This window comes from Melospiza melodia, chromosome 5 (assembly GCF_035770615.1).
Source record: "Melospiza melodia melodia isolate bMelMel2 chromosome 5, bMelMel2.pri, whole genome shotgun sequence".
NCBI lineage: Eukaryota > Metazoa > Chordata > Aves > Passeriformes > Passerellidae > Melospiza > Melospiza melodia.
In genome coordinates, this window is record NC_086198.1 from 77,424,741 (window position 1) to 77,448,316 (window position 23,576).

Here is a 23,576-nt window from a genome sequence, read left to right on the forward strand (position 1 = left end):
GATGGGATTTAGGGATGAGAAAACCAACTTCCCTCCCCTGGGATGGGCAGCTGCTTTTCTGTGCTGGTTCCCCCAGGAAGGGAAGTGCAGGGTGATGTTTGGGGATCTTCAAATTAAGGTACCCCACTACATCCAAAATGCACACTCACAGAATGGTCTGGGTCACTGGTGCTTTTATAGGCATTTTGTGGGTGCTAATGGTCCTGGCAGGTGACAGCTGTGCAGCTGCATGGTTCAGGAATGCAGCCTGCATACGGGGACTTTGCATATGGATGAAGCCTCCAGCTTCAAAACCCCGAGATACTTCATCCAGCAATATTTGGCCTCTAAAGGGAGAAGCCTGCAATGTTTTGCTTGGGGTTATCCCACACACAGAGCATTCCCTGCCTTTGAATGCATGGCTTTGACCAAGGCTTCTACCAAATAAGGTTTCTCAACTCACCTTCTGAGATGCCAAGTACTCCATGCCCCGTGCCACCTGGTAGGCACAGGAAACCAGGTCCTTAAAGGTCAGCTGCTCCTCGGGCAGCTTGCAGGTGTCAAAGGAATAGTCCATGCCAGGTGGGCGCCGTGCCCTGAGGTATTCCCGCAAGTTCCCCTTTGACGCGTATTCCACCAACACGTAGAGTGGTCCTGCAAGGAACAGCACATCAGCATCCAGCAGGGGAAGAGCTGACCACCCAAATCTCATCTGGGCCAGTTTGGGCAGCCAGTGATTACAAAGAAGGGAGGGCCAAATCTGAGCCTCCCACGATCCTGCTACGTACCATCCTGTGTGCAGGCACCGAGGAGGTTAATAATGTTTTTGTGCTTCCCAATCATTTTCATCATTTCCATCTCAGAGACCAGGTCAGAAAGGTCTTTGTCTGTGGCATCATCTGGACAAAGTGGAGGAGGAAAACAAAAAAATGTCAGGAAGAAAATGAGTGTTTAGGGATATAGTTACAACTGCTGTGCAGCCATGTGGGGCTTTGATGGGGAAATAGTACTCAGAATATGGAAGTATTTGGCTTTATTCTACTTTGGAAAGAAGAATCAAAATAAAAAAAAAAACCTACTACCATGGCAACAAAAAAAAGACAAAAGAACATATAAGTGGAGGTAAATGTTCATATGGAAATCAATAATGCCTTTTGTCTTCTGTTTCATCCTCAAAGTATTAAAGAAAAAAAATTCACATTTTGGTACCTGGTACCTGCTCTTCAGATAGCATCTGTCCCTCAGTTCTAGGGGACAGCAGTTAATGATGGTGGAAGGTCAGGGCTGGGAGGGAATGTATTTTTTGGATGAAAAGTTGCAATTTCTCTACAAAAATAGAAAAATCTATCTACAAAAGTAGAAAAATTGGCAAAACCTCCCCAAAGGAATGTTTTGGTTTGGAAAGATGGAAATGCTCCTAACTTCCAAAACCAACTTCAGAAAAGACCGAGGGAAGTGTAAATGTACCAAACCTGTTTCAGATAAGAAATGAAGGAAATGTAAATTAACCAAACCCATTTCTCTTAAGAAATATTATTTTTTTTACCCAATGTCCCCCCATGTAACCTCAAGCCCAGGCTGCTCACTGTCCTACTTGCTCCAGGTGAACTCCTCAGCTGTCTGTGGATACTGTGCCTGGGGGCAGGATGGGAAATGGAGACTTATCCAGAGGAGCCCACTGAATCCCCCATTTCTGTCTCCCTTTAACTTCTCAGGTGTCTGGGGCCAAGCTTCCTCAATGAAAAAGCTCCTCAAGAAGGAGTTTTGTCAGCTGAAATTCTGCAAACTCCATCTGAGATTGCTGCACAAGCTTTTGGTAGAACAGGCAGCGCTGGTTAGGGGAGGAGTAAGGAGTGGGCTGATTCATGGAGCTGGCTAGAAGTGAGGGGGATTCCCCTTCTTGTCAGGGATGCTATTACCCCCTGGCAGAGAACTGGGTTAATTCCCAGTCCCTCTTCCTGATGGGATTTGCACTTTTGCCTGCTCTCCAGGGACAGCCCTCACCCCCAGGCTATGTGGGTAAAGGGGAGGAGAGGCTGTTCCTGCTTTCTTCTGTTTGTATCTAGTTTGAATAAAAGACTTAAAAGAGAGGCAGAGAGGAAATCCCAGTACAATATGCTGTTCTGTCCTCTGTGGACTCCCCATACCTTTCAGCATCTTGACAGCAACTGTGATGGCCTTGTTTGGCTTGTCCTTATCAATCCCAATGGCTTCTGCCATCACCACTTGGCCAAAGCAGCCCTCGCCAAGCGGCTTCCCCAGGGTCAGGCTGGAGGGAGGAACAGACAGGAATGTTAGGGGGCCCTGGTGTGGGGACACTGCGAGCAGGCACAGAGACCCCAGCCCGTGGCTCTGACTGACCGAGAGCGTGTCAATTCCCACTTGGGATCTGGAGGCAGTTCCAGCTCGGAGACGTTGGCCAGCATGGGCCCGTCGCTGGAGGAGAGGCGCGTGATCCGGACCAGCGGCGTGTTGGAATTCATGGAAGAGTTGGACTCCAGCGACACCTGCTTGGGTAGAGCAAATGAAGTGTTATTGCCAACTGTATCTCCAGGGCAGGCCGTGGCTGAGATGGATCACTGAGGAGGTTTGAGCTCTCTGGGCCTATGGACAGATTTCTGGGAATTTCTAACTGGGAAATGCCCCCACCCTTGCAGAAATCCACTCCTTTAGGCATTTGTGGTCAAGTGTTTAGCAGATGGAAAAGAGGGACAGGTCAGCCAGTGCCCTCCAGTATGAGGAGGTGTAACCCATCCAGTTTTGTTGCATCTCCACAGCCCATACAGGCTATGAAGTGACTTCTCCATCCTGGCACTGTCAATGCCCACTGGGAGCTTGCAGCCAAAGCTTGAAATCTGTACTGTACCCCTCACTGTGGGGTTTCACATGCTGTCTTTTGGTCCTGCCCCTCTGCAATTTCATGCAGCAGGACATCTCTAACTTCACAGAGGACCTTTGCCACCATCACAGGAACAGCTCTGGGCTCACCAGTGACATCTGTGAAAGCAGGAATGAGCACAACCAGCGCTTTTTCTCCCCAAATCCCCACTCCTCCAGGGAGCCTGGACTGGACTTCCCCTGCCAGATGTGTTTTCTGTGGCACTCACAGCTGCACTGCCAAAACCTCTTGGACAAGGCAAACAGCAGTGGGGGCTGCTCACGAACCAGTCAGCTGACACCTCTGCCAAAGCTCCATGGGCATAGAAACAAATAAAATATCATTTATTTTACACTTCTAGGCTGCAGCCAAATTATGTCCCTCTTGGGCAATGTTTTTTTGGTGGAGCTTCTCACCTAGAGAGAGAATTTCAAAGAGATGGAGGAGGAAAAAAAAAAAAGGAGGGATACCATAGAGGGGAATAGGAATCTTGTATCTACTTTCTGTTACCTGTCTCTTGAGTGGGAATTTGGAGACTTTCTGAACAGTGGGGGTGTTCATGGCTTTTTTGTTTGGCATTTTCATCCTCCAGACAATCACCAAGACCAGCACCAGGAGAAGGAGGAAAAAGCCAGTGCCATAACTGAGAATGCCAGTGTACACTGAGCCCGAATCATCCATCTCCATGAGCTCCTCGGCTGCAGGGTGACAAGAGATGGCAGTCAGGACAGTCTGGGCAGCTGCCCACACACAACTACACATACAGCACAGGGAATCTGGGCAGAACTTGTTCAGCTACGTCAGTGTCAGTGACTTTAGTGAGGGACTCTCCCAGGCCAGTGGTTTTCCACCTGCAGCTGTAGCTAAAACATTAGTTCAGTTTGCCCTTTTTGGGGTCATTTTACTTTGGGTTTTAAGAGCCCCCAGTCCACAGATTGAAAACCACTGCTCTAGGCTGAAGGCATCTTCACACATCTGTGCTGTCCCTCTGACCAAGCTCTTGCTCTCTCCACAAACCCACACAAGGTGGCTGGGATGCCTTGGATGTGCAGGACTGGGTTTGCTGCACTTTGCTGATTCAGATTCTCCAACAAACATTTCCACCCGACCAGTGCCTGCCCTGAGGGACCAAGGGGCTTGAACAGCACCCAGCAGTGAGGATGAAAGTCTCACAGGGAGAAAGTCTCAAGGGAAAAATCTGCTTAATTATTTAATGAAAACTTAGTTCTGCTGGGAAGAGGCTGGAAGGTCTGTCCCAGAGAGGTGGCATAGCCAGGAGGGTGATGGCATGAGCCCATCAGCAGTGGCTACCTGCTTGCAAGGCTTCTTAGAGACCAGCATAGGTCAGCTGTGTTTTCCCCCTTGTTCCTTTCAGGACAGGCATGTTGACCAGAGGAAGGAGCCACAGTGGGACTGATTTTCTGTCCCCCAAAGGTGTGCTGGCATCAGAGGGACAGTCAGCAGTGGGAAGCTTTATGATGAAGTCATGCTGGTGTGGTTTGCTCAGGAATGGGTCGTGTCCATTGCTGAGCAGTCCCTTCAGCAAGCAGCAGGAGCCTTTCCCTGGCAGCAGCAGGCTCTGTTTCAAGTGTTTGGTGGCAGAGCCCAGGAGGACATGGAGAAAGGGCTGTTGGTGACATTTGGGGCTGCTCCAGCCTGTGTGCCAGCTGTGAAGGGCCTGATCCTGCCAATGGCCATCTCCTCCCACATGACAGGATAACAGATTTCCTGGGATCAGGCACTGTGGTTGGCACTGCAGCTGCCTTGCCCTCTGCTCTGTCCCTCCTCCTGTAGCATGGACAGGGCATTGCAAGCTGAAGTTCCCCAGGTGGGCTGTATCCTGCACCCCTCTCTGTGGGGGCCTGCTGCTGCTCAGACAGCTGTCCTTCACTGCATCTGACTTCAAAATAAAGTTCTACTTTTTGATTTTTGGTCAGTTTTCTCCTGCATATTTTTTGCTTAAATAAGAGGTGTGAAATCATAAACTGTAAAAGCAGAGTGTGAGTCAGATGAGACAATATCATGATATTCTGAAAATAACAGAGAAATTAGTCTTCTAACCAAAGGAAATGTTTTCTCATCCAGTGGATGTCAGAAACAGAAACAGGATCAGATCAGCTATTACAGAGCTGGCAAATAAACAGAAAAGATCAGCAGATCCCACTGGCAGCAGGGCTGGGCATGGAGGAGACCTTCTCAAGCCCCAGTAAAAGTGATTACATCCAAATCACCCGCACAGATAAAGTCAAGATTAGAAATGCCAAAGTTCCCGGTTCCTAAACACATCCTGAGATGGATGTGTTGTGAGATGGACCCAAATGTGGTCATGACTGGGTAAATCAAAGTGGGCTCTTCAGGATTTTGGGTGCCTTTTCAGTAGGGGGCTATTGAACATACCCAAGGTTTGCTTCTGCACTGTCTGCAAGGCACAGCACCTATGAGATTCAATGTGAATATTGCTGGTACTTCCCTGGACCGTGCTCAAGCCGGCCCTGCAGCCAGAGGCAGATTCAGCAGGTGGAGGGGGCAGCACACCTCATTCCCCCTTTTGCAGAACAGCTCTCTCTGTCGCACATTCTGTGCTGGCTTCATTGTCAGTAAGAGCTTTGCACATGAAAGGACCACAAAATTGAGGTCACTCCGGCCTCGGGTTTCAAGCCCACTGCAGCTTTCATCGATCCCAGCTGGAGCAGGCAGCATGCAATGCCCCTGGGAGCCAGGACGCCTGTGCTCTGCCTACAGATGACTCTCCTTGACCTTCTGTTTGAGATCGCTATCTTGGCCTGCTCATCCATGAAGTGGAAATAATGCTGCAGGCAGGGAAGGGTGTGCTCACACCAGACACTTATGCATCTAATTTTAGGTTAAGATATGAGGTCAGACAGAAAGGATCCTTCATAAGATGATCCACAGTTCATGTCCAATTTAGGTGCCCTGGATCATCTGATGGGGAGGTTTTCTTCTCCCACTGTCAGTGTAAGAAGACAAAGCTCCTTATTTTGGCACTTAACAGCCCTAAGAAAGAGGCTGTTAATACCTCCCTGTTATTAGACAGGAAAAAAAAATTCTGTGCATTTTATCATTACTGCAATAATTTAAATTTTGAGATGCAATGCAAAAAGAGTCAGCTGCAAGTATGCAACAGGCGTCTGCAGCAAATCCCAGAGAAGAGACCTCTCTGGAAAACACCCCTGCTGCAGCCTCCGGGAACTTGGCATTTCCAAAGCAAAACATCCTGGAGAGGGAGGGAGAGGCCAGCACAGAAGGAAATACCTGGTAGCACCGTCAGCCAAGCAGAGTGATGTGAGAACCCAATAGAATTCCCTGCGAGACAAGTATATTCCCCAGCATCCTCAAAAGTAACATTTCGCAAGTACAGAATCTCTAGCTCCTTATCCGTTGTGTTAACACCTGCCGTCTAGGGGGAAAAAAACACACACATATAGAAAGAGGGAAAACAGAGAATAAGCCACATTCCCAGCAAGTGTGAGGACACCACAGGCAAATTTCAAAAGCAGATTAAGGTGGTTCTTTTCTTTTTTTATTATTATTTTCCAATGGCCCATCTTCCGCATTTATTTATTCATTCCCCTCTGCAACCTGTAGTCAAAAGCAAAAACAAAAAAAAAAGTTCCCTTCACCAGGTTCTTACTCTGTCCCACTAAAGAAGCATGCAAGCAAAAGCATCCAAATGAAAAATTGCCCCCACAATATGACTGACTTTGGGTTAGTGAGGTGAGTACAGGAGTGGGGAAAGAGAGATGGGAAACGAGGACAGTCAGAAAGAAAGGGGGAAGGAGGGGAGATGTAGTGGGGAAAGATTCAAGTGCTGATCAGAGGAATATACAAACATTATGGTTCATGAGTTCATTGAAAATATAGAACTCTAGAATTTTTTAGAATTTCTTCAGTGGGCATCTCAAATCCATGTATTGATTACACAGACCTTGACACTGCAGTGGAAATCTGGCTGATAACCAAAGGGTGCCTGTAAGGAACTTTCCTGCAGTGGTACTGAATAATACAGCAGTCAAACCCTCTAGGCTGGAGTCAAACCCCAGAGCCCATGAGACTGGTTCTCCTCTCTAGTTAACATGTTTGCTTGCATGAGCCAATGTTGATATTTATTTCTCCATTACTTCTCCAAAGGACAAAACTGATTAACTCAGTTTTGTAGGTGAAAACTCAAAACAGTTTGGTTTTCCAGAGCTTGGAACATCACAGGTCATTAACATGCAATTCTGTTATCAGCACTCAATTGTAAAGAAAGGAAAGGAAAGGAATAAAAGTATGAAAAGTTGATAGGAAAATTTGACAGTCATTTTATTGTGGGAATTTTTCCATGGCAATTGCTGTATAGGCGTTACAGTCTTGTAAAAAAAAATTAGCAAGAAAATAAGATAAAGCCATTCAGCGTCAGTTGACAGGGTATAATACAAAATGAATAGTAATTTTAATCACTAGATTCTTAAAAATGTTATAGCTCATTCTTGCAGTTGCCAGGGCCTTGGGACAGAGTCTGTGGTTTACCTGGTTTTGGTTTGCGAATGTGGAGCCAAAATGGCTTTTCGGCTATGCCTACGAAATTGTTGGCTCTACACAGATATTCTCCTTCATCTTGTTCTGTCACATTGAACAGATTTAGGTTAGCATCGGCTTCAGCGTTTTTACTGATCCAAGACTGCAGGAATAGACAGAAACCTGAACTTCAGTAAACCAAACAATAGCTGCACGGCACCTACATCAGCTAGGATTGACTGCACGGCTGTGGTGACATCCCCGGCTCACGCTGGGCTGCTGGGACACCTCACCCAGCACCTGGCTGGTGAAAAGAAGCTGCCTTTGGCCCCCAAACCAGCTGCAGGTGAGCTCCCTTCCCTTCACACATGCCATTTCTATGTAAAAACAGACCAGTTTGCCCCTTCTCCATCTGACAGCACTCAAAGGCTCATGGTTTCTGAATAACTCCCCAGACAGGAGCACCAGAGAGAGGGCTTAAAGCAGAGATTTTTGTTTGCAACCCGGCTCAGCAAATACTGTTTCAATTATCAGATTCCAAAATAGAATTTGGAAACAAAATATAAGCAGTGGCGGTCTGAAACTTGCTGCTGACTTTGCCTTTCAGAAATTAGCTGTAATTTTTTCCACTGCTTATAGGAGCCTCTTCTTTACTAAATAAAGTGGTGTACATAAATCAAACAAACTTCAGACTTTTAAGCAATGGGTTTATTTATCTTCTTCTATACTGCCACAACAGCACACCAGCTTTTCCCTAAACACTAAACAGTTGTTTTTATTTTGGCTGAAAATGCATAACTGTTTTAAGTGGCCTCAGAAGAAGCTTCAGTTCTGGAAATGAAAATAAAGCAAATGTCTTCTCTGTTTTGGTCTTACACTCTCCAGCCCAGGCTTGATGCCTTTCATTTCCAAGCCTGATCCTGCCAATATGACTTGCAGCTCATTAAAATCATTGGGGCAGCCAGCTCTGATAGGTTATTAGGAACTGAACCCAGAGGAGGCACCAGAGAGGAGCCCCAGTGTCCATGTCTGATGACAAACACCACCAGTTTTGACCTGAGCTCATCTCCAAGGCTTACGTGCAAGTCTGTCTGCCCTGACTAGTGGGGAAACGTGCCTGCCTGCTGCTGCTGCCTTGTTTATAATTAAACCAGGCATGTTTCAATGCAGAATGTACTATTTAGCTTTTGACAAAGCTTGGGCACAGTGTTGCCAGCCCCCTTCTGTAACTGGAATGCATTTAGTGCTCTTCTGCAAAGAAAAAGGGGTTTTCTTTGATCACAAATTAGCTCAGGCTTTCAGGAACTGATGCAGGTGATGGCTTGGTTTTGTCAGGCTGTTTAAAAAATGGTTTGAAAGTAAAGCATTCAACTTATCCATCTGGACTTGGGTGGGGTTTGACACCCCCTCACCCTCCCCTTTAGGTGTAGGGGAGGAATTTCACATGCTGGGCACCTCTCTGTCTCCCTTGCTGCGACAGAGCATGGGATATTCCCCACACTTAAACTGCCCCAAAGCAGCTCCTACACTCCACAAAATCTCCTGAAAGCAGGAGGGAAGGGCAGGCTGATAAAAAAGCCTTATCTCCCTCCCAGGGCAGGAGAGAGCAGTTCTGTGGGCAGGGGGGCTGTTAACAGCATCCCTGCCCTGCCAGGATGCTGGGGCAAGGCAGCAGCACTGCATGGCATGAGGGAAACGGCTCCATAACACCAATGGACAGCCCTGAGACCACAGCAAGATCATTTTATCACATCTTTACATATAGAAAACAAGCACACCACATTTTAAAAGGCAAAGAAAAAAAAAAAAATCCCTGCAAAGCTGGGCCTGACACAGCTCTGTGGAGGCCCAGGACTAGCGCACAAAAGATGCATCCCAAAATGGAAATGCTCCGTGCCCCAGCGCTGATGCCGGCATTAACACAATTCAAAGCATTCCTGATTAACCAGAAGTAGTAAATAGACGTGTGCTGGTCCTATTCAGCAAAAAACATAAAACCAAACAAAACTTGTGCTTTCAAACGCCTGCCTGTGCTCCCCTTCGAGGAATGCGGAGCCTTTGCCGTCCACAGAAGAGGAGGTATTTGGCAATTCTAATTACCTACCCACCCCGGTGCAGCTCCAACTTAATTTTAAAACACTGTTTATAAGGACTATTTATATGTTCTCTGCCACAGCAAAGCAAAATGGGGGCTTGTGCTTGTGACACAAGGCACTGTTCACAGCCGCTTCGCAAACTTCCAAAAGGTAGCACTTTATCCCACGGGGACCACACACGGAGCTCGGAGACTATATGAGATGGCATGTGACACAACCAGCTATTCAGAGCTTGGTGCTGGGCTGTGAAACCAGGGGGAAATTCAAATATGCATAATTCAAACACATTTGGAGAGGTGGCGAGGAATAAAAAGTTTTCTAAGCTCGCGAGAAGCACATGTTGCCAGTCCTGAAGAACTGTCTCCAACCATTTCTTCCAACCAATCTGTTATTTCAATCTGTGTGATTATTTCCAGGGTCTCTGGCTTTTATTATAATGTATCTGGCTGCGTTACAGTTTTGTAGATACTGTCTGATAAGTGGTGGTTGTTTTTTTTTCAAACTTCATACAAAGAGAAGAAGGGTGTGTGCAGCAGGATGTGCACAGGGAATGTCCACACACAGGACAGCCTCAGCTTGAAGCTGCATATACAAAATCTGCTTTCAGCACTAACTGCAGAGCCAGAAAAACTCCATATGGCCCTATATATTTTAATAAAAACCACCACATGATGCCTTTAACTGTCCTTTTTTAAGTATTTTAGAAGTCCAATATGCTCCTCACTCCCTATTCCCTGCTTTTATATTTACATTGGTTGAGGGGAGCCAAATCCCCTGGCTTTGTTGCCTTTCAAGAAAGCATTTTAACAAAGTAAAGTCTTGCTATGTACTTTTTGCTCAATTGAAAAAAAAAAGGCTTTTCTGAGCATTGATAACAGCAATGTTCACAAATTTAGTGGCTGGAACAAGATTACATTGGCTCTCAGGTGCTGGTAGTTCAGAATTATTTGGTATGTGCATGCTGCAATGTGCTTACTTGGAAAAGGAAGAATGTGTTTTAGTTGGGAGACTTTTATTTTAATAAACCCTGAAAATACCTCCATTGAAGCTGTGGGGAAAAAAAAAAAAAAAAGGGTGTTTTTACAATTTTAGGCCAAATGCAATCTGACAGCTCTTTCATTATGCTGCATTTCTCACAATTGCCTCAGCTCTTACAACTCTGCTTATCTGTGCCACCACAGTAGTATTGTTATCTCTGGCAAACAGAAGAGTTTGGAATATCGATTTCAGGACATTTTTTGCTGTATCCCCTCCAAAAAGAAGAGCAATCCACTGGCCAGGCTTACAGAAGGACTGCCCTGAGGGTGAGAAGGAGGAGCTTGTACCAACCTTCAGCACTGTCACATAGGGGGTTCCATCGGGTCCGTACTTGCTGCCATTGACTTCCACGTGTTTCAGCCACTGGATGTGAGGCTGGGCATCGCTGTAGACCTTGCAGTGAAATTCCACATTGCTCCCCACCACCACAGTCTGGTTGGCAGGGAGCCCTGCTTGCAGGATTGGTCGGTGGGGTGACCTTTCTGAAAAACAGAAAAGAGGGGAAATCCCAATTTACTTGCCTTATTTTGCCCCAGCAAGTATTCTCCTCTGAAATGTTAATCTTCTGGCTTTTCAGGGGAAAGGCACAAATTAGGGTGTCCTGATCACTGTTCTACCCAGGGCTTCTCAAGCCAGATGGGGAAGGACCACCTGGGAAGGGAGGTGGCATTTCAGCCTTCCCATTCCTTCTCTGGCCCTCTGCAGACCCACTAAGTAATTTACTGATCACAGATGTGAGCCCAAATTGTTGGCCAAAAAGAAGCTTGTTCTGGTTTTAGAAGACACACAATCCAACACCTAGGGAAAGAAACCAAGCTCCTGCTTCCCATATCCTATCAGGCAGCTATTCCACAGAGCCACAGATGAGCTGTTGAGGGAAAGCAGAGGGGTCTCACCTAGCACATCGAGCTGGTAGGTGTGCCTGATGTTGCCATATTTGTTCTCCACGACACAGGTGTAATTCCCTCGGTCTGACGGCACGACGCTCTCCATCACCAGGCTCCACTGCTGGTGGCGCAGCTGGGAGAAGAAATCAAAACACTTAAAGACCTTGCAAACCAATGAAAAATCACTGAGCTTCCACACACTCGGGCCCCAGAGGAAGCTCGAACATCACAAGGACCCGTGTATAAGGTTAATTACAGGAAAAGGAGAAAGTTTTTGACAGAAAGAGCCATAAAGTTCTGGAATGGTCTGCCCGGGGAGGTGGTGGAGTCACCATCCCAGAAAAGACTGGATGTGGCCATGGGTGCCATCGTTTAATTGAGACGTTAGGGCATGGGTTGGACTCGATGATCTTTAAGGTCTCTTCCAGTCCAGTGATTCTGTGAATTCTGTCAAGTCTTAGTGAGAAAAGGCATTAAGACCAATGCAAAAATGATGCAACACAATGTAACACATTGAGATTTCAATGGGGAGTTCTATGTTTCCACAATAATCACAATAACAAAGCCAGCTGACAACTGAATGTGGCACCTCCCACTAGATAATGACTTCAACAGGCATCATATAGGATCTATATTTTATGTATTTTATATATTTTATTATTCTGAGCTGTATTTTAAAATGTGTGCGCTCTGGAGGCAACAGGTTATGGCATTTGAACAGAAACAGGTTTCTCAGCTGAGTTAGTCCGCTGAATTCCCTCTAAAAAACAGGAACAAACGTGTCCAGCCTCTAATCTGGTCCCTAGGATGCTTGGCCAGCCGTTCTATTTTGGCACCAAGTTTTATACTAGATGGTTTTCTGGATGTGGCTCATGTCCAGAACTGATGGTGGTTCAGTAGCAGAAGGGAAAGCACAGCCCCTGTCTCCACCCTGACCTGCTGCCCTGTGATCTCAGCTAGAACGTTTGTTTCTAATGATTATAGAGGAAATAATGGATATGGAAAGCAAATCTTGAATTAATACAGAAAGCAACCAACAGTAACAAAGATGACTTCAGGGTGCATAGCATATGAAAGCTCTCCAAATCTCTGGATATTAATTTGATGCCTTCTGCCGCCCAAAGCAGAACATTTAACTTTATTAAACATTTTGAAGGTGACCCCAAGGACACAGAAATAGGAGATTTACAATAATGCTGCACTACAGAATGTCAGGGGCTGATGGAAAAAAACAAGGGTGTAATTGCTTCTGGAGATTTCTTGCTGCAGCAGGTGAACTCAAATATGAAGTCATTTAACCTCTTTTGCTACACATAAATTGCATCCACATGCTTTCCAAAGAGGGCCAAGTTGCAATCAAAGCCAGAACTTTGCAATGAGCAGGTTTAAAACCATAGGAGACTAGACAGCTTAGTTGCAAGATAAGCAAGCAAATGTCATTTTAACAATTTGTAGACCTCTACAGCCCTGAAAACAGCATTGCTGAGCACCCCATTTTTCAGAGAACGCTGCATATGGTATTTCTTTTCATTTTAGAGTATGGGTATCAGGAGGCTGCGGCCAAACATTTTGTATAGACGTCTCAGCTGTGGCAAATGTCTGGTCAGCTCTGACTGCACCTCTGCCCACCCAGGATGGCACAAATGGAGGAGCTCAATGAAGGAGCAGAACCAACATGTCACCTTTTGTAAAGCAACATCCATCCGCCTTGCTGCATCTCTGTAACTGTGTGGAAATTACAGAGTGAGAGAAGCTCTGAGAACAGAGCCTGGACCCTGAGCCCACAGCTGAACACACCAGACTGTCAGGGAAGTTTCAATGCAAATTTGTGGCTGCTCAGTGGCTCATTTCCAGACTGGCATGTCTCATAGTTCTGTCTAAAGGCTTCTTTGAATCCTCTTTTCAGCATTGCAAAATGTTTGCATCTGGAACCCCCAGGAGCTACTCCAAGGAAATGGGGCTCCAGACATATGGATGACTCCCTAGTCTGACCTATATTCTAAAACCAGGTCCAAATTAGGTGTTTTACAAAGGATGCACTTTCAAAGACACTTTTATGACACTTCCAAAAACTTCTCTTCGCCAGGTTTTTGATGGGAACTTTGTACTCTGAATAGAGAAGAACCTGGGGGCACAGAACTTGTTTGGAAACTTGGGAAGACATTTTTAGTTTTGAAAGCCTTTGGCAAAAGATAGTAATTCTCATGTTAGGATAGTCACTGCACTCGATAAAACACTAGAAACATGAAGTGACTTAGTGCAGGCATTAATCAAGTGGGTGAGATACTGGAAATCCCTCTGGTTTATTTGGTGTTGTCATTCTTGGCTCCTTGTGAAACAAACACATTTACAGACACACTTGGAACCTCGTGTTTGCGAGACTGGTATGCAAGTCAGTGCAATGGTCTGGGGAAGGGATAATCCTTCATCTCCCCTCCCCCTCAATCTTCCCTTCTAGGGTCATTTAACACACACAGGGTTACAATATTAGAGATTCCAACACGGATTTAACCATTAATGCTCTTTGGGAAATTTCATATGATAAGTCATATGAATTTCTTTCCTTTACCAGTTAAGAATGAACTGTAACAAAACCAGGTTAGCCTGCTTATCATGTTTTCAACACTCACCCTTCCCTCTTGCCAGCTTTACACTGGCCAGTCACACAGATCTAAATGCTATGTGCAAGGGGCAGATGTGGAAGAGTGGTCAGCTTTATTTGCTGACAACAGACTTCTCACAATCAACATTAAAAGTCTTTCACACACTGAAAACAAATGAGAACATTCCCAGCTCAAGGATTTCTGGGTTAAGACCAGATCTCGAGATGAAGCAAGCCAACCAAACTCTGCCAGATCTGGATCTTGCCCATTCTTTTCAAGCTGCCTAATCCTGTTATGAAGTTAAGTTGTAACAGGGAATTTAAATCTTAAATACATGAGATACCAAGCAAGTTTTCAATCCCCTTTTCTGGTTCAAATCTCAGCTGATATCTATCAGTATATTTATACTGGATGAGATTTACACTAGATTATGTATATCTAACTGTGGCGCATGACCAAAAGCAAGCAAATAAAGGAAGGAAAATTACAGAGAAAGATGTCTTTATATCAAGAATGGGACAAAGAACTACACCTAGACAGGGAGCTTAAACCAATCTTCCTGTAATTGTCCTGACATTGCCTTCAACAGCTCTTTTAAGCATTGACTTGTTGCTGGAAGGTGCCCCCAGAGAAACAAAGCACAGTGATGCCAAAGACTCACTACTGTGTTTTGGAGGATGAAATGTGTCAATTTAAACTCAAAGATAGATTAAAACTACTGGAAAGTGGGATGAGGAATTGCTTTCAAGTTCAGATTTTTTTTCTGCAGGCATAATTTAGTGCAGCTGATGCGACACAGTTTGGTAAAAGCTGTTGGAATGGCGCACGCAAGCCTGAAAACACTTCAGGATGATCCTTACAGTCTGCAATTAGTAAAAGATGCTTGTGCTTTGTGAATGTCATCTGCTGAAGAGCAGCTTACCCCCAGGAGCTGCCTCCCCACTTCTTTACCCTCCATGGCTTTTCAGAAGATCCAAACCTGAGCGTGCTCTCAGCCTCATCCAGACTGGAGCCGGGACAGGACTGAGGAAGGAGCTTTAAAGGCTTCACTGAAGCCATCACAAAAGGCTCTTTCAGGAACAGGTCTGAGCTAACAGGAAAGAAACAGCCCAGAACTGTGGGGAGGGGGGACTTTTTCTGAATCCTTCTCTGGTTTCTGGAGCATGGCACACTTTTCATGCCCAGTCCCCTTTCAAAACACTACGGATGTGGCAGGCATCAGCACACAGCTATTCCAAGTTCTGATGAAGGTGCCTTCCTACAAGGCACCTTCTCTCCTTAGTAGCAGAGTCCAGGGATATGTCAGAGCTGGGAGAGTGCAGGCAAAAGTTGCTGCTCAAGACTCCCTCCTGCTATGGTGATTTTGCTATAATGAGCTACAGCAGTTTTATTGTCCCCAAATAAAACCAGAAAAAAAGAGTTGGACTGTGACCTCAAGGGGACAAAGTAATAATAACAACAGCAGCAAAATGTGAGAAAAGCTGATTTTCCTTTCAAAATCCTGCCATAATTTGTCATATAAAGTAGCACAGAGACTTCTGGTTAATTAAATAATTTGACTGCGGTGGAGTTTTGCGTCCCTGAGCTCTATCTGTAAACATGAGCCAGAGCATTTTCCAGAACACCTCATGATCGAAAGGAAGGAGGAAGAAGAAAGCAGCCAAGGAGCAGATGCTATTACTCTGGCAACAAGGGAATCCAACACTTGACCAAGGGTCAGTGATTTATACCACAAGAATGTTAATGACTACCAGCATGACGATCCAGCTCTTTGGTGAGGTCTTTCCTATACCTTCAAAGGACACTGAATAGGTTTTCTTTGAGGGCTAGGAGCAGCTATGGCTTGGTCCAACACATCTCAAAGCACTGGGCTCATCTCCAGAAATTAGGACAGAAGTTTCTGCTCCTGCTTTTTCATCCCTGTTCACAATGCAACCATAAACCCAGCCCCATTTTTACCTACTCCCCTGAATGACCACTATAGACAAACTCAGAGGGAATTAGCCTTTGATCCCAAAGGACAGCAGCCCTTTTAAACACTTTTGGTGCCAAGCAATTCCAAAGAGTGCAAGGACCACCTTCATTTCTACACACTCAGGACAGTGCTCTTAAAACTACCCATATGCAATACAATTTTCTAGTTGGTAGAAACAACAAAAAAAATTGAGATCCAAACCAAGACCTTACCTTAATGCCCCCAATCCTGTGCTCCCCTTTGAACTCCTTGCCATTTTTCAGCCAGTAGATGGAAGGGGTTGGATTTCCACCCGCCGGGCATCGGAAGCGAACGGTGTTGGCGGCGGGAACTGCCAGCAGCTTCTTCTCCATCTTATCTGGCCGGGTCCAGAAGGGGACACCTGAGAAAGGAAAAACCAAGCTGAACAGGCCCCTTTCTGCAGCAGAGGATATCAGCTGGTGAGCAGATGCATTTGAGGAGTCTTTGGCGTGTGCAGATTGACAGTTAAATTGCCACCTGCTGCCGTTAAGATAAATGACACAGAAATGCTTTCCAGCTAAATGACTCTCATTGACATAGAGAGGGTGTTTGCATTTCAGTTTTGCGATGAAAGGTTCATGACCAGGTTCTTGTCTTGGTAATGCCAGTATAAATCTAAAGTGGCTCCTTTTAAATCAACAAGTGGAGTTATCCCAGATCAGGATGAGAATCTCGTCTCAGTGTGTAAAAAGATACAGATGTACCTTTGGGACATTGGTAGCCAAGAAGCATAAACAGCAGAAAGATGTTAGAACTGTAAAAGAATGTTGATGGGCCAGCAAGGGAGCAGACAAAATGTATGAGCTGAGTGCACTGGAAAATGTTCCTCCTCAGTGAGTACTAATGTAGTGTAGCCTCCTTAAGGGAAGGAAAGAAAAAAAAAATGCACCAGTACCAAACTGGTTTATCGTGTTTATGTTCTTTAAGTACAAGTGATTTTAAAGATTCATGTTACCTTTGAACAGGGATACATTTTAAAACACCAGTGTTAGCATGAGATACTTTTTATAATCTGCCTCAAGTACAGCTACGTTCCTTGGCTGTGTTACAAACATTACATATTAACTCCAAATTAAGGCAGCAGCAGCGGCAAACTCATTATGCTGGGAAGAAAGAAAAAGTTTTTTAAAAAAAGCCTTCCAAGCTTTCAATTCTGCTTAAGGCAACACTGCATAGTTGCACATGCTGTGTTTCCCCTGCCACACCAGGGCCATATCCAGCCCCCCAGATCTGGGCTCCACACAAAGGGCAAAGGGAGATGGGGCAGGCAGGGTCTGGGCTGCAAATAGCAAGAAGGGGCGCAAGGAGTGTAAATGGCATCTCCTCCAGCTGGGTAGGAAAATCTCACAGACGAGGAGCACCTGCTGTAGAGGCACATGTGCCTCTGGCCAAGACAAACTGAAGGCATTGGTCCTCCAAGAACTGCCCTTGAGAACATGACAGCCACCAAAGCTGTTGGGACAGCCTTGCTGCAGCCTCTCCTGCAGTGGTGACAATGCTCAGAAACACCAGCCAGCATCACAGCCCCATCTCAGTGCTACTCTGAAGCCCCTGTAATTCCCTGCTTAATGGCAAGCGTGTACAAAGTTTTCCCTCTTGTTGCATCCCTTTGAGATGCATGGGAACTGCTCCCTTTCTCCAGCACTCTCTGATGCATTTGGCTGCATGATTCCCACCCCATTACAACTCCAGTAAGTCAGAGATTGACCCCACCTTGGTGTAGGTCCCCATTGTCCCCCATGCAGGCTCCCTGCTGCATTCCAGTTCCAAGGATATTGCAGGGAAGGTCATATTGCTCAGCCAAGGCAAACCATGCACCCATTGGTTTTCAGCACCTGCCAACACTCTCCCTATGTTTCCTCCACCTTGCAAAGTCCATGAGGAACTGGATGCCAGGAGCTCCATCTGGGATGCCCCTCGATGTGCTAGACAGAGCCCTGCTGGGCACACCTCCTGTCCCATCTGCTTTCCCAGCTCTGCAGTGGGATGGCTGGACACAGGTGCTTCAGTAACACCATCTCAGGGAGGGAAATCCACTACTGAGGGTTTGAATGTGCCCCCAGCCTGCCTTGCACAACAGTGTGATGCTATCAGAGTCAGCCCCACGTATCAGAGGGATCAGCACTCGCACATCCCGCGTACGCCTCACGTTTCAAATAACGAAACTGCTTAAGGCCCTTTTCTTGCCAGGATCCTGCAGGAGCATGGCTGGCACAAACAACAGCAAAAGGAGGAATCCCCGCAATTCCCATGGCCCTGGAAAATCCCAGCCACAAACTTTGCTGTGAACACACAGCACATCCAGGAGGCCTGAAGTACTGCATGATAAAGTGAGCTAAAATGGGACATCATGCAGCCATCTACCATTCCACATGGCAGAACTGCACAAAAATGGGGAATATTCCATGAAATGTTAGAAGAGAGGGTGCAACTGCTAAAGAAAGAACAGGTCTTGATGGTAAAAGGATGGTGCTGTTATAGCATGAAGGAAGGGCAGAAACCAAGCAAAGACTGGGCAAATCCCCAGGCAGTAACAGGGGAGTGAACGCAGAGGACACTTGGGGTGGTGTTGGGAAGGCTGGAGAGGAGAGGGCTCCAGAAACTCATGCTGGTCCTTGGTTTCTGACACCTGGGCCATTTTCTGGCCAAATGCCTCCTTTTGGCAACGCACCTTTATTTTCTGGGGATGTTACAAGAGGTTAACAGGGCTAGAGGGGAGAGGTATGGCAAAGGCCAGGCATGGATGGAAAAGCCCTCTTTTGCCATTGCCACAGAGGGCAGCCAAATAACCTGTCCTGCTGTTTGATTAATGTATCTGCCCACAAGAAATCCCATTTTATGGTGTTGGTGACAATCATCTAGGCATGGAGGTATAATTACATCACATGGTCACCTGGTCAGGACCAGGTTCCTCCTTTTGCTTTTTGGGGTTCTTCCCTTTTACAAAACATCTGCATGTGCTGCAGGGTGACATTTTATCACATTTTTTCATTCAAAAGATGAGTTTGAGTCTCACAGGAGACCCATCAACCCATTGGCTGCAAATGTAGTCACTGAAGCCAAAGGGAATTTTGCTATCAGACATCAGAGAGGAGCAAGATGGAGTCCAGGAAAGTTTCCAGCTGGGGATATTCTCCATATGGAGCAAAGGCAGGATTCACTCCTGCCTGCTGCAATTAGACACGACTTCTTCCCTGAGTGCTTTCCCTCGTTTCAGTGCTCTTCTGTAAGATTCAGAGCTTGCCAGGGCTGGGCACCCCTGGATTATTGTGCCAAGACTCAAATAGGGCATTGCTCTCAAGTCAAACTGGAACTGGAAGAAAGCGTCTACACATTGAAAACAGTGCCTTTGTTCTCACTTGCAGGAGCAGCGAACAAAACCTCCCTGCTTTTGCTTTGCTCTGCCCTCGGAGTCCCTTCATTACCACTTTTTAAGGGCCTGAAAATGTTGCTAACTCTTCTTTTCAAGCAAAGCTCCAGAGAGTTTGGGGAGCGGGAAAAGAGGAAGGATGAAAGACAGGAAAATTTTCTAGACTAGCTCTCTGTAAATTAATTACTAGCAATGGTTTTGCATGTGCAGGTGTGGAAAAAAGAAAGGGACCCCCAAACATTATCAGCAGCCCTTTCCCATCATCAAACACTAAGCCTGACGGTCCGTTTTGTTCGTCAAAGACACCGGCCACCCATCCAACTGGAATGACCAATTAAAAAAACCTGAGAGCAATACTTGGAATAATTAATACAGCCAAGCACTCATTTAGCAATTAGGAGCTGCCACCAAATTCTGTGGCAGACAGAATCAACCCTAATTGTGTAATTTCCCCAGCTGACGCCTCGGAGGACAGAGCCAGATTTAATTGGAGATTATGGGGGCTCTTTGAAGGTGCTGGGGCTGCGCAGCGGGGGCCCCAAACAAACAGATACAAGAGGGGTAGGGAGCACTGGGGCAGAAGCACAGTGTGTGAAAAGGGAGTTTTGTTTTTGTTTCAGGGCCAGGAAAAACAGCTGTAGAGAACAGAGGTATTAGAAAGCCTCTTTCTGCAAAGGCGAATCACGGCTTGAGACAAGGCTGCGACAAACGAGCTGATCTGAAGCTGCAGAAGTTTCTCCTTTGCTGCCCATCCCTAAAGGATGCCCTGTTTCTGTGCTGCCCTTCAGAGAGGAAGCTGAGAGTGAGCAGAGCAGGGCACTCCACACAGAATTTGGTATTACCAACCCTTAAAATTACCCAGATTGGCTTCAAATGCATGATGCTATTGGAATCAGCTTTCTGAACTCTCCACTATGTGAGGATGAGAAACTCTCTTGAGTAACACAAGGCAGAAAAGTAACTTAGCACCACAAGGGGCCAGGACAAAAGGATTTTAGTCAGTGATATGCAGCGTGGCAACACTCAGTGAGCCAGTCCAGGCTGGATTGCCTCCCCCTAAATATGAAACAGTATCAGTTATACTGACAAGATACCTTTAAGGTCACTTCCAACCCTAACCATCCTATAAGTCCGTGGTATTTTTGTTTTGCATGAAAGCATTTATTGCCTTTCCTCCTCTACTGACCACAGCTGTGTCTCACACACCCTATCAGCAGGGCACATTTTTGCCACAGGAGACAGAGGACTTGGGTCTTGGGGCTGTTCACAGAACATGGCACTGGCTACACCGTATGTGCCTGCCTGGGATGGTCCTTCAGCCCCTGCTCCTGGTGGGATGTCCTGCCAGTGGTGGTACCAGGGTTAACAACACAGCTCCCCACACTCAGGAGATCTCTGAGAGTTAAGTGGAGGATCTGACATCAAAGAAAGCAACACAAAGCACACCTGTGTCACAAAACATCACCGCGAGGTTTCACCGCACAGACGCATTAACCTAATCAACCATTTTTAAAGGACAGGAGAATCCAACTTTTTATAATGAGATTTTAAGCAAAGCCCGCCATTACCTTCAGGTCTAAAACCAGAGACAGCCTCAAAGTCAAGAAGACCCAGAAAACAGGCTATAAATACATGTGGTGAAATGTGTGTTTTCCTTTCCAGTGAAGAAAAACAGCTTTCTGTACCATAAGCCAGCTGATGTTTTGTGATACCTGTTGCTAAGAGATTGAGTTCTCTGCAAACCACATAAAAAACTGTACAGAACAATCAGTTGTCCTCATCAGAAGCTGCTCTGCAGCTGGAAAAAATCCTGACCAAACCAGACCTTCCCTATGTCTGTACCATTCTTCAGCAGGTACCAGGAGCCCTGAGCACCTCTGCAAAGGTGCCTGTCACCCGGCAGGATTTGGCCCCTAATTAGAAGCTATCAGAAAACCACTAATTGCTGCTGATGGGTCTGCTGGCACTGTAACTCACCATTAATGTCCACACACTGCTCACACAGCAGTATTAACTCATTGCAGTGGCAGATCTGTTTGACAGAGTCCTGCATGTGCAATGTTATGGGCAGGAGAGATTTTCCAGTCATGTTGAACTTCTGCCAATGCACATAGCTGATTGGGAGTTCAAATGCAAAGACATTTATTTATTAAAAATACATACACATGGGCAGCGCACTCTGCAGAAGTACAAAGAGCAGAATAAAACCCAGCACTAACACCTCTGAAGCCTGTAATGATCCTGATTAATGCTATTGCACTTAAAGAAAGCAGCACTGGGATTGAAAGAGATTCACTGTGAAAGCACCAAGCACTGACCTGGGACTCTTTTCCTCACAGGAGTGAAAGAAAAAGTCAATAAAGCCAAAGAGGCTGCTCTCACTTATGGCACCAGTAAATTTGGCCCTTGGCTAGTCTATGTTTTGTACTCTGACTCCTGTCAAGATGCTGGTAAGGACCAGAATCAGAATAGTTAAAAGTAGAGCAGTCAAGGTTTGAAATGGTATAAAACTGGTATAATATTAGTGCAGTAAAACAATTGTGTGTATATATATAAATATATATATTGTGTATATATATAAATATATATATATAGTAAGTGGGCTTGTCTGGATTAACATGCAAGGAGAATTTGTAACTACCCATCTATTCAGATTCTCAGCATCTAATCTTCAAAATACAGTAGGATTCCACAGCAGCAATATCATTCTGTCAGCTGCTTCTAAATTTTTAGATAAATTTCATTCATCGTGGTTTCATCCTAAGGTCACTGATTTTTCAACACAAAGCTGCTGTGTGTGAACACCCAGATGAGCTGCACTGCTTGGGAGCACAGCTTCTGCAAATTAAAGGCCTCTGTATCCCAGAAAAATTAATTACCTGTATCTTCTGACTCATCATCGTCATCCTCATCATCACCTGACGAAGGGGAATCTGGAAAGAGACAAGAAAGGAGTGAAGCAGAAGGAGGATGGCGCGTGGGGACACAGCTGGATGAGGCTGCTGGTGTCACACAAGGGATATCCGAGTGGTGGCTCACCCTTCCCTGCAGCCCCACCAGCCCAGCCCTCTGGTGCTGCTGGGCCAGGCACAACTGCACAGGAGCTGCCTCAGCTGGGAGAGAGGTGTCAGGAGTTTGCCAGCACTCTGAAAACGTGGTCCAATGTCAAATACTTCTCCCTGTGAAATGTTCTCTGCCTCATAAACACAAAAGGAATTGTAAACTGGAAAATTTTGTTTTGCAGAACAAGCTCTCTGACTGCTTTTTTGTTCCTTCCCTCTAGCATTCACTCTGAAGACTTTTTATTTTACCATGTCTCAAAACGGCAGGTCAGCATTTCAAATTCACTTTCCCTGCATTTTTCTTTTAACTCAATATCCTCCTGCCACACCTCCCTTCATTAACTCCTTGTTCAAACACTAAGACCAAAACTTTTGACCTTCTTGCAATCAAACCTCTCTCCATCAACATTTTGATGGCTATTCCAGTTCCCTTCAGTTATATTCCTCCCACAGAGGCACCTCAAGACTGTAACTCAATACAGGTAAACAGGTGGGAATTTTCCATCTGTATCTCTCCAAAACATTCTGAAGTGTTTCTTTTAATGTGGTCTAACATTTCACCTTCTCCAAGTTGTCCACAATGAAGGCTCAGTTCCTCTTCCCCCCATCAACTGACTACTGTAAATGTAAATGCCATTATCAAATAGCAGCTTAGTGTTTGATTTAGTTTACACAGTTTAGCTTAGTACAGTTCAGCATCTGGAAGATTTAGCATCATTGTTGTTACATAATCTCCAGGAATTTTTCTTTCAAATAAAGGCAAAATGGTAGTAACCCAGCAGCCTTTATGTTCTGAGACAGTGGTAAGAGAACTTGGCCTTAAACACTAGAAATCAGGAAACATTATGAGGGTTCAATATGTGGCCAGAAATGCAAGGAGCTGTTTCAGATCAAGCCAGGCAGAACACCCTTCATTACAAGATGCACTTGAGTTTTCTACTATCTTCTGACCAGCACAGTAGAGGTAAAAATGGAGAAAGAAAAAGGTGGGGAGGGGATAAAAGAAGGGAAAAAGAAAGAAAGCTAACAACAAATAGTTCTTCTCTGCAGAATCTGGAATGGCCTCCCAGGCATTTTCACCATCCACAGCAGCAACACAGGAAACATCTCCCTGCCTTGGTCTGTGGGGGCTCATGGAGCTCTGCACCT

At 45.7% G+C, this 23,576-nt stretch overlaps 1 protein-coding gene across 5 annotated transcripts in view; it reads right to left on the reverse strand.

Annotated features, from left to right (window-relative positions):
* FGFR3 (fibroblast growth factor receptor 3) overlaps nucleotides 1–23,576 on the reverse strand; it is a 54,840-nt gene that overhangs the window by 7,570 nt on the left and 23,694 nt on the right. The window contains exons 3-12 of one of the 5 annotated variants that reach the window (XM_063157534.1): nucleotides 22,245–22,298; nucleotides 16,187–16,356; nucleotides 11,406–11,529; nucleotides 10,801–10,991; nucleotides 6,131–6,275; nucleotides 3,368–3,555; nucleotides 2,341–2,489; nucleotides 2,127–2,248; nucleotides 768–878; nucleotides 443–633 (exon numbers count right to left, since the gene is read on the reverse strand). In XM_063157534.1, coding sequence (XP_063013604.1) covers nucleotides 443–633; nucleotides 768–878; nucleotides 2,127–2,248; nucleotides 2,341–2,489; nucleotides 3,368–3,555; nucleotides 6,131–6,275; nucleotides 10,801–10,991; nucleotides 11,406–11,529; nucleotides 16,187–16,356; nucleotides 22,245–22,298 — 1,445 coding nt within the window. Of the gene's footprint in view, nucleotides 1–442; nucleotides 634–767; nucleotides 879–2,126; nucleotides 2,249–2,340; nucleotides 2,490–3,360; nucleotides 3,556–6,130; nucleotides 6,276–7,387; nucleotides 7,539–10,800; nucleotides 10,992–11,405; nucleotides 11,530–16,186; nucleotides 16,357–22,244; nucleotides 22,299–23,576 lie in introns of all 5 variants that reach the window. The other 4 variants (XM_063157533.1, XM_063157532.1, XM_063157531.1 and 1 more) reach the window with 4 other exon arrangements.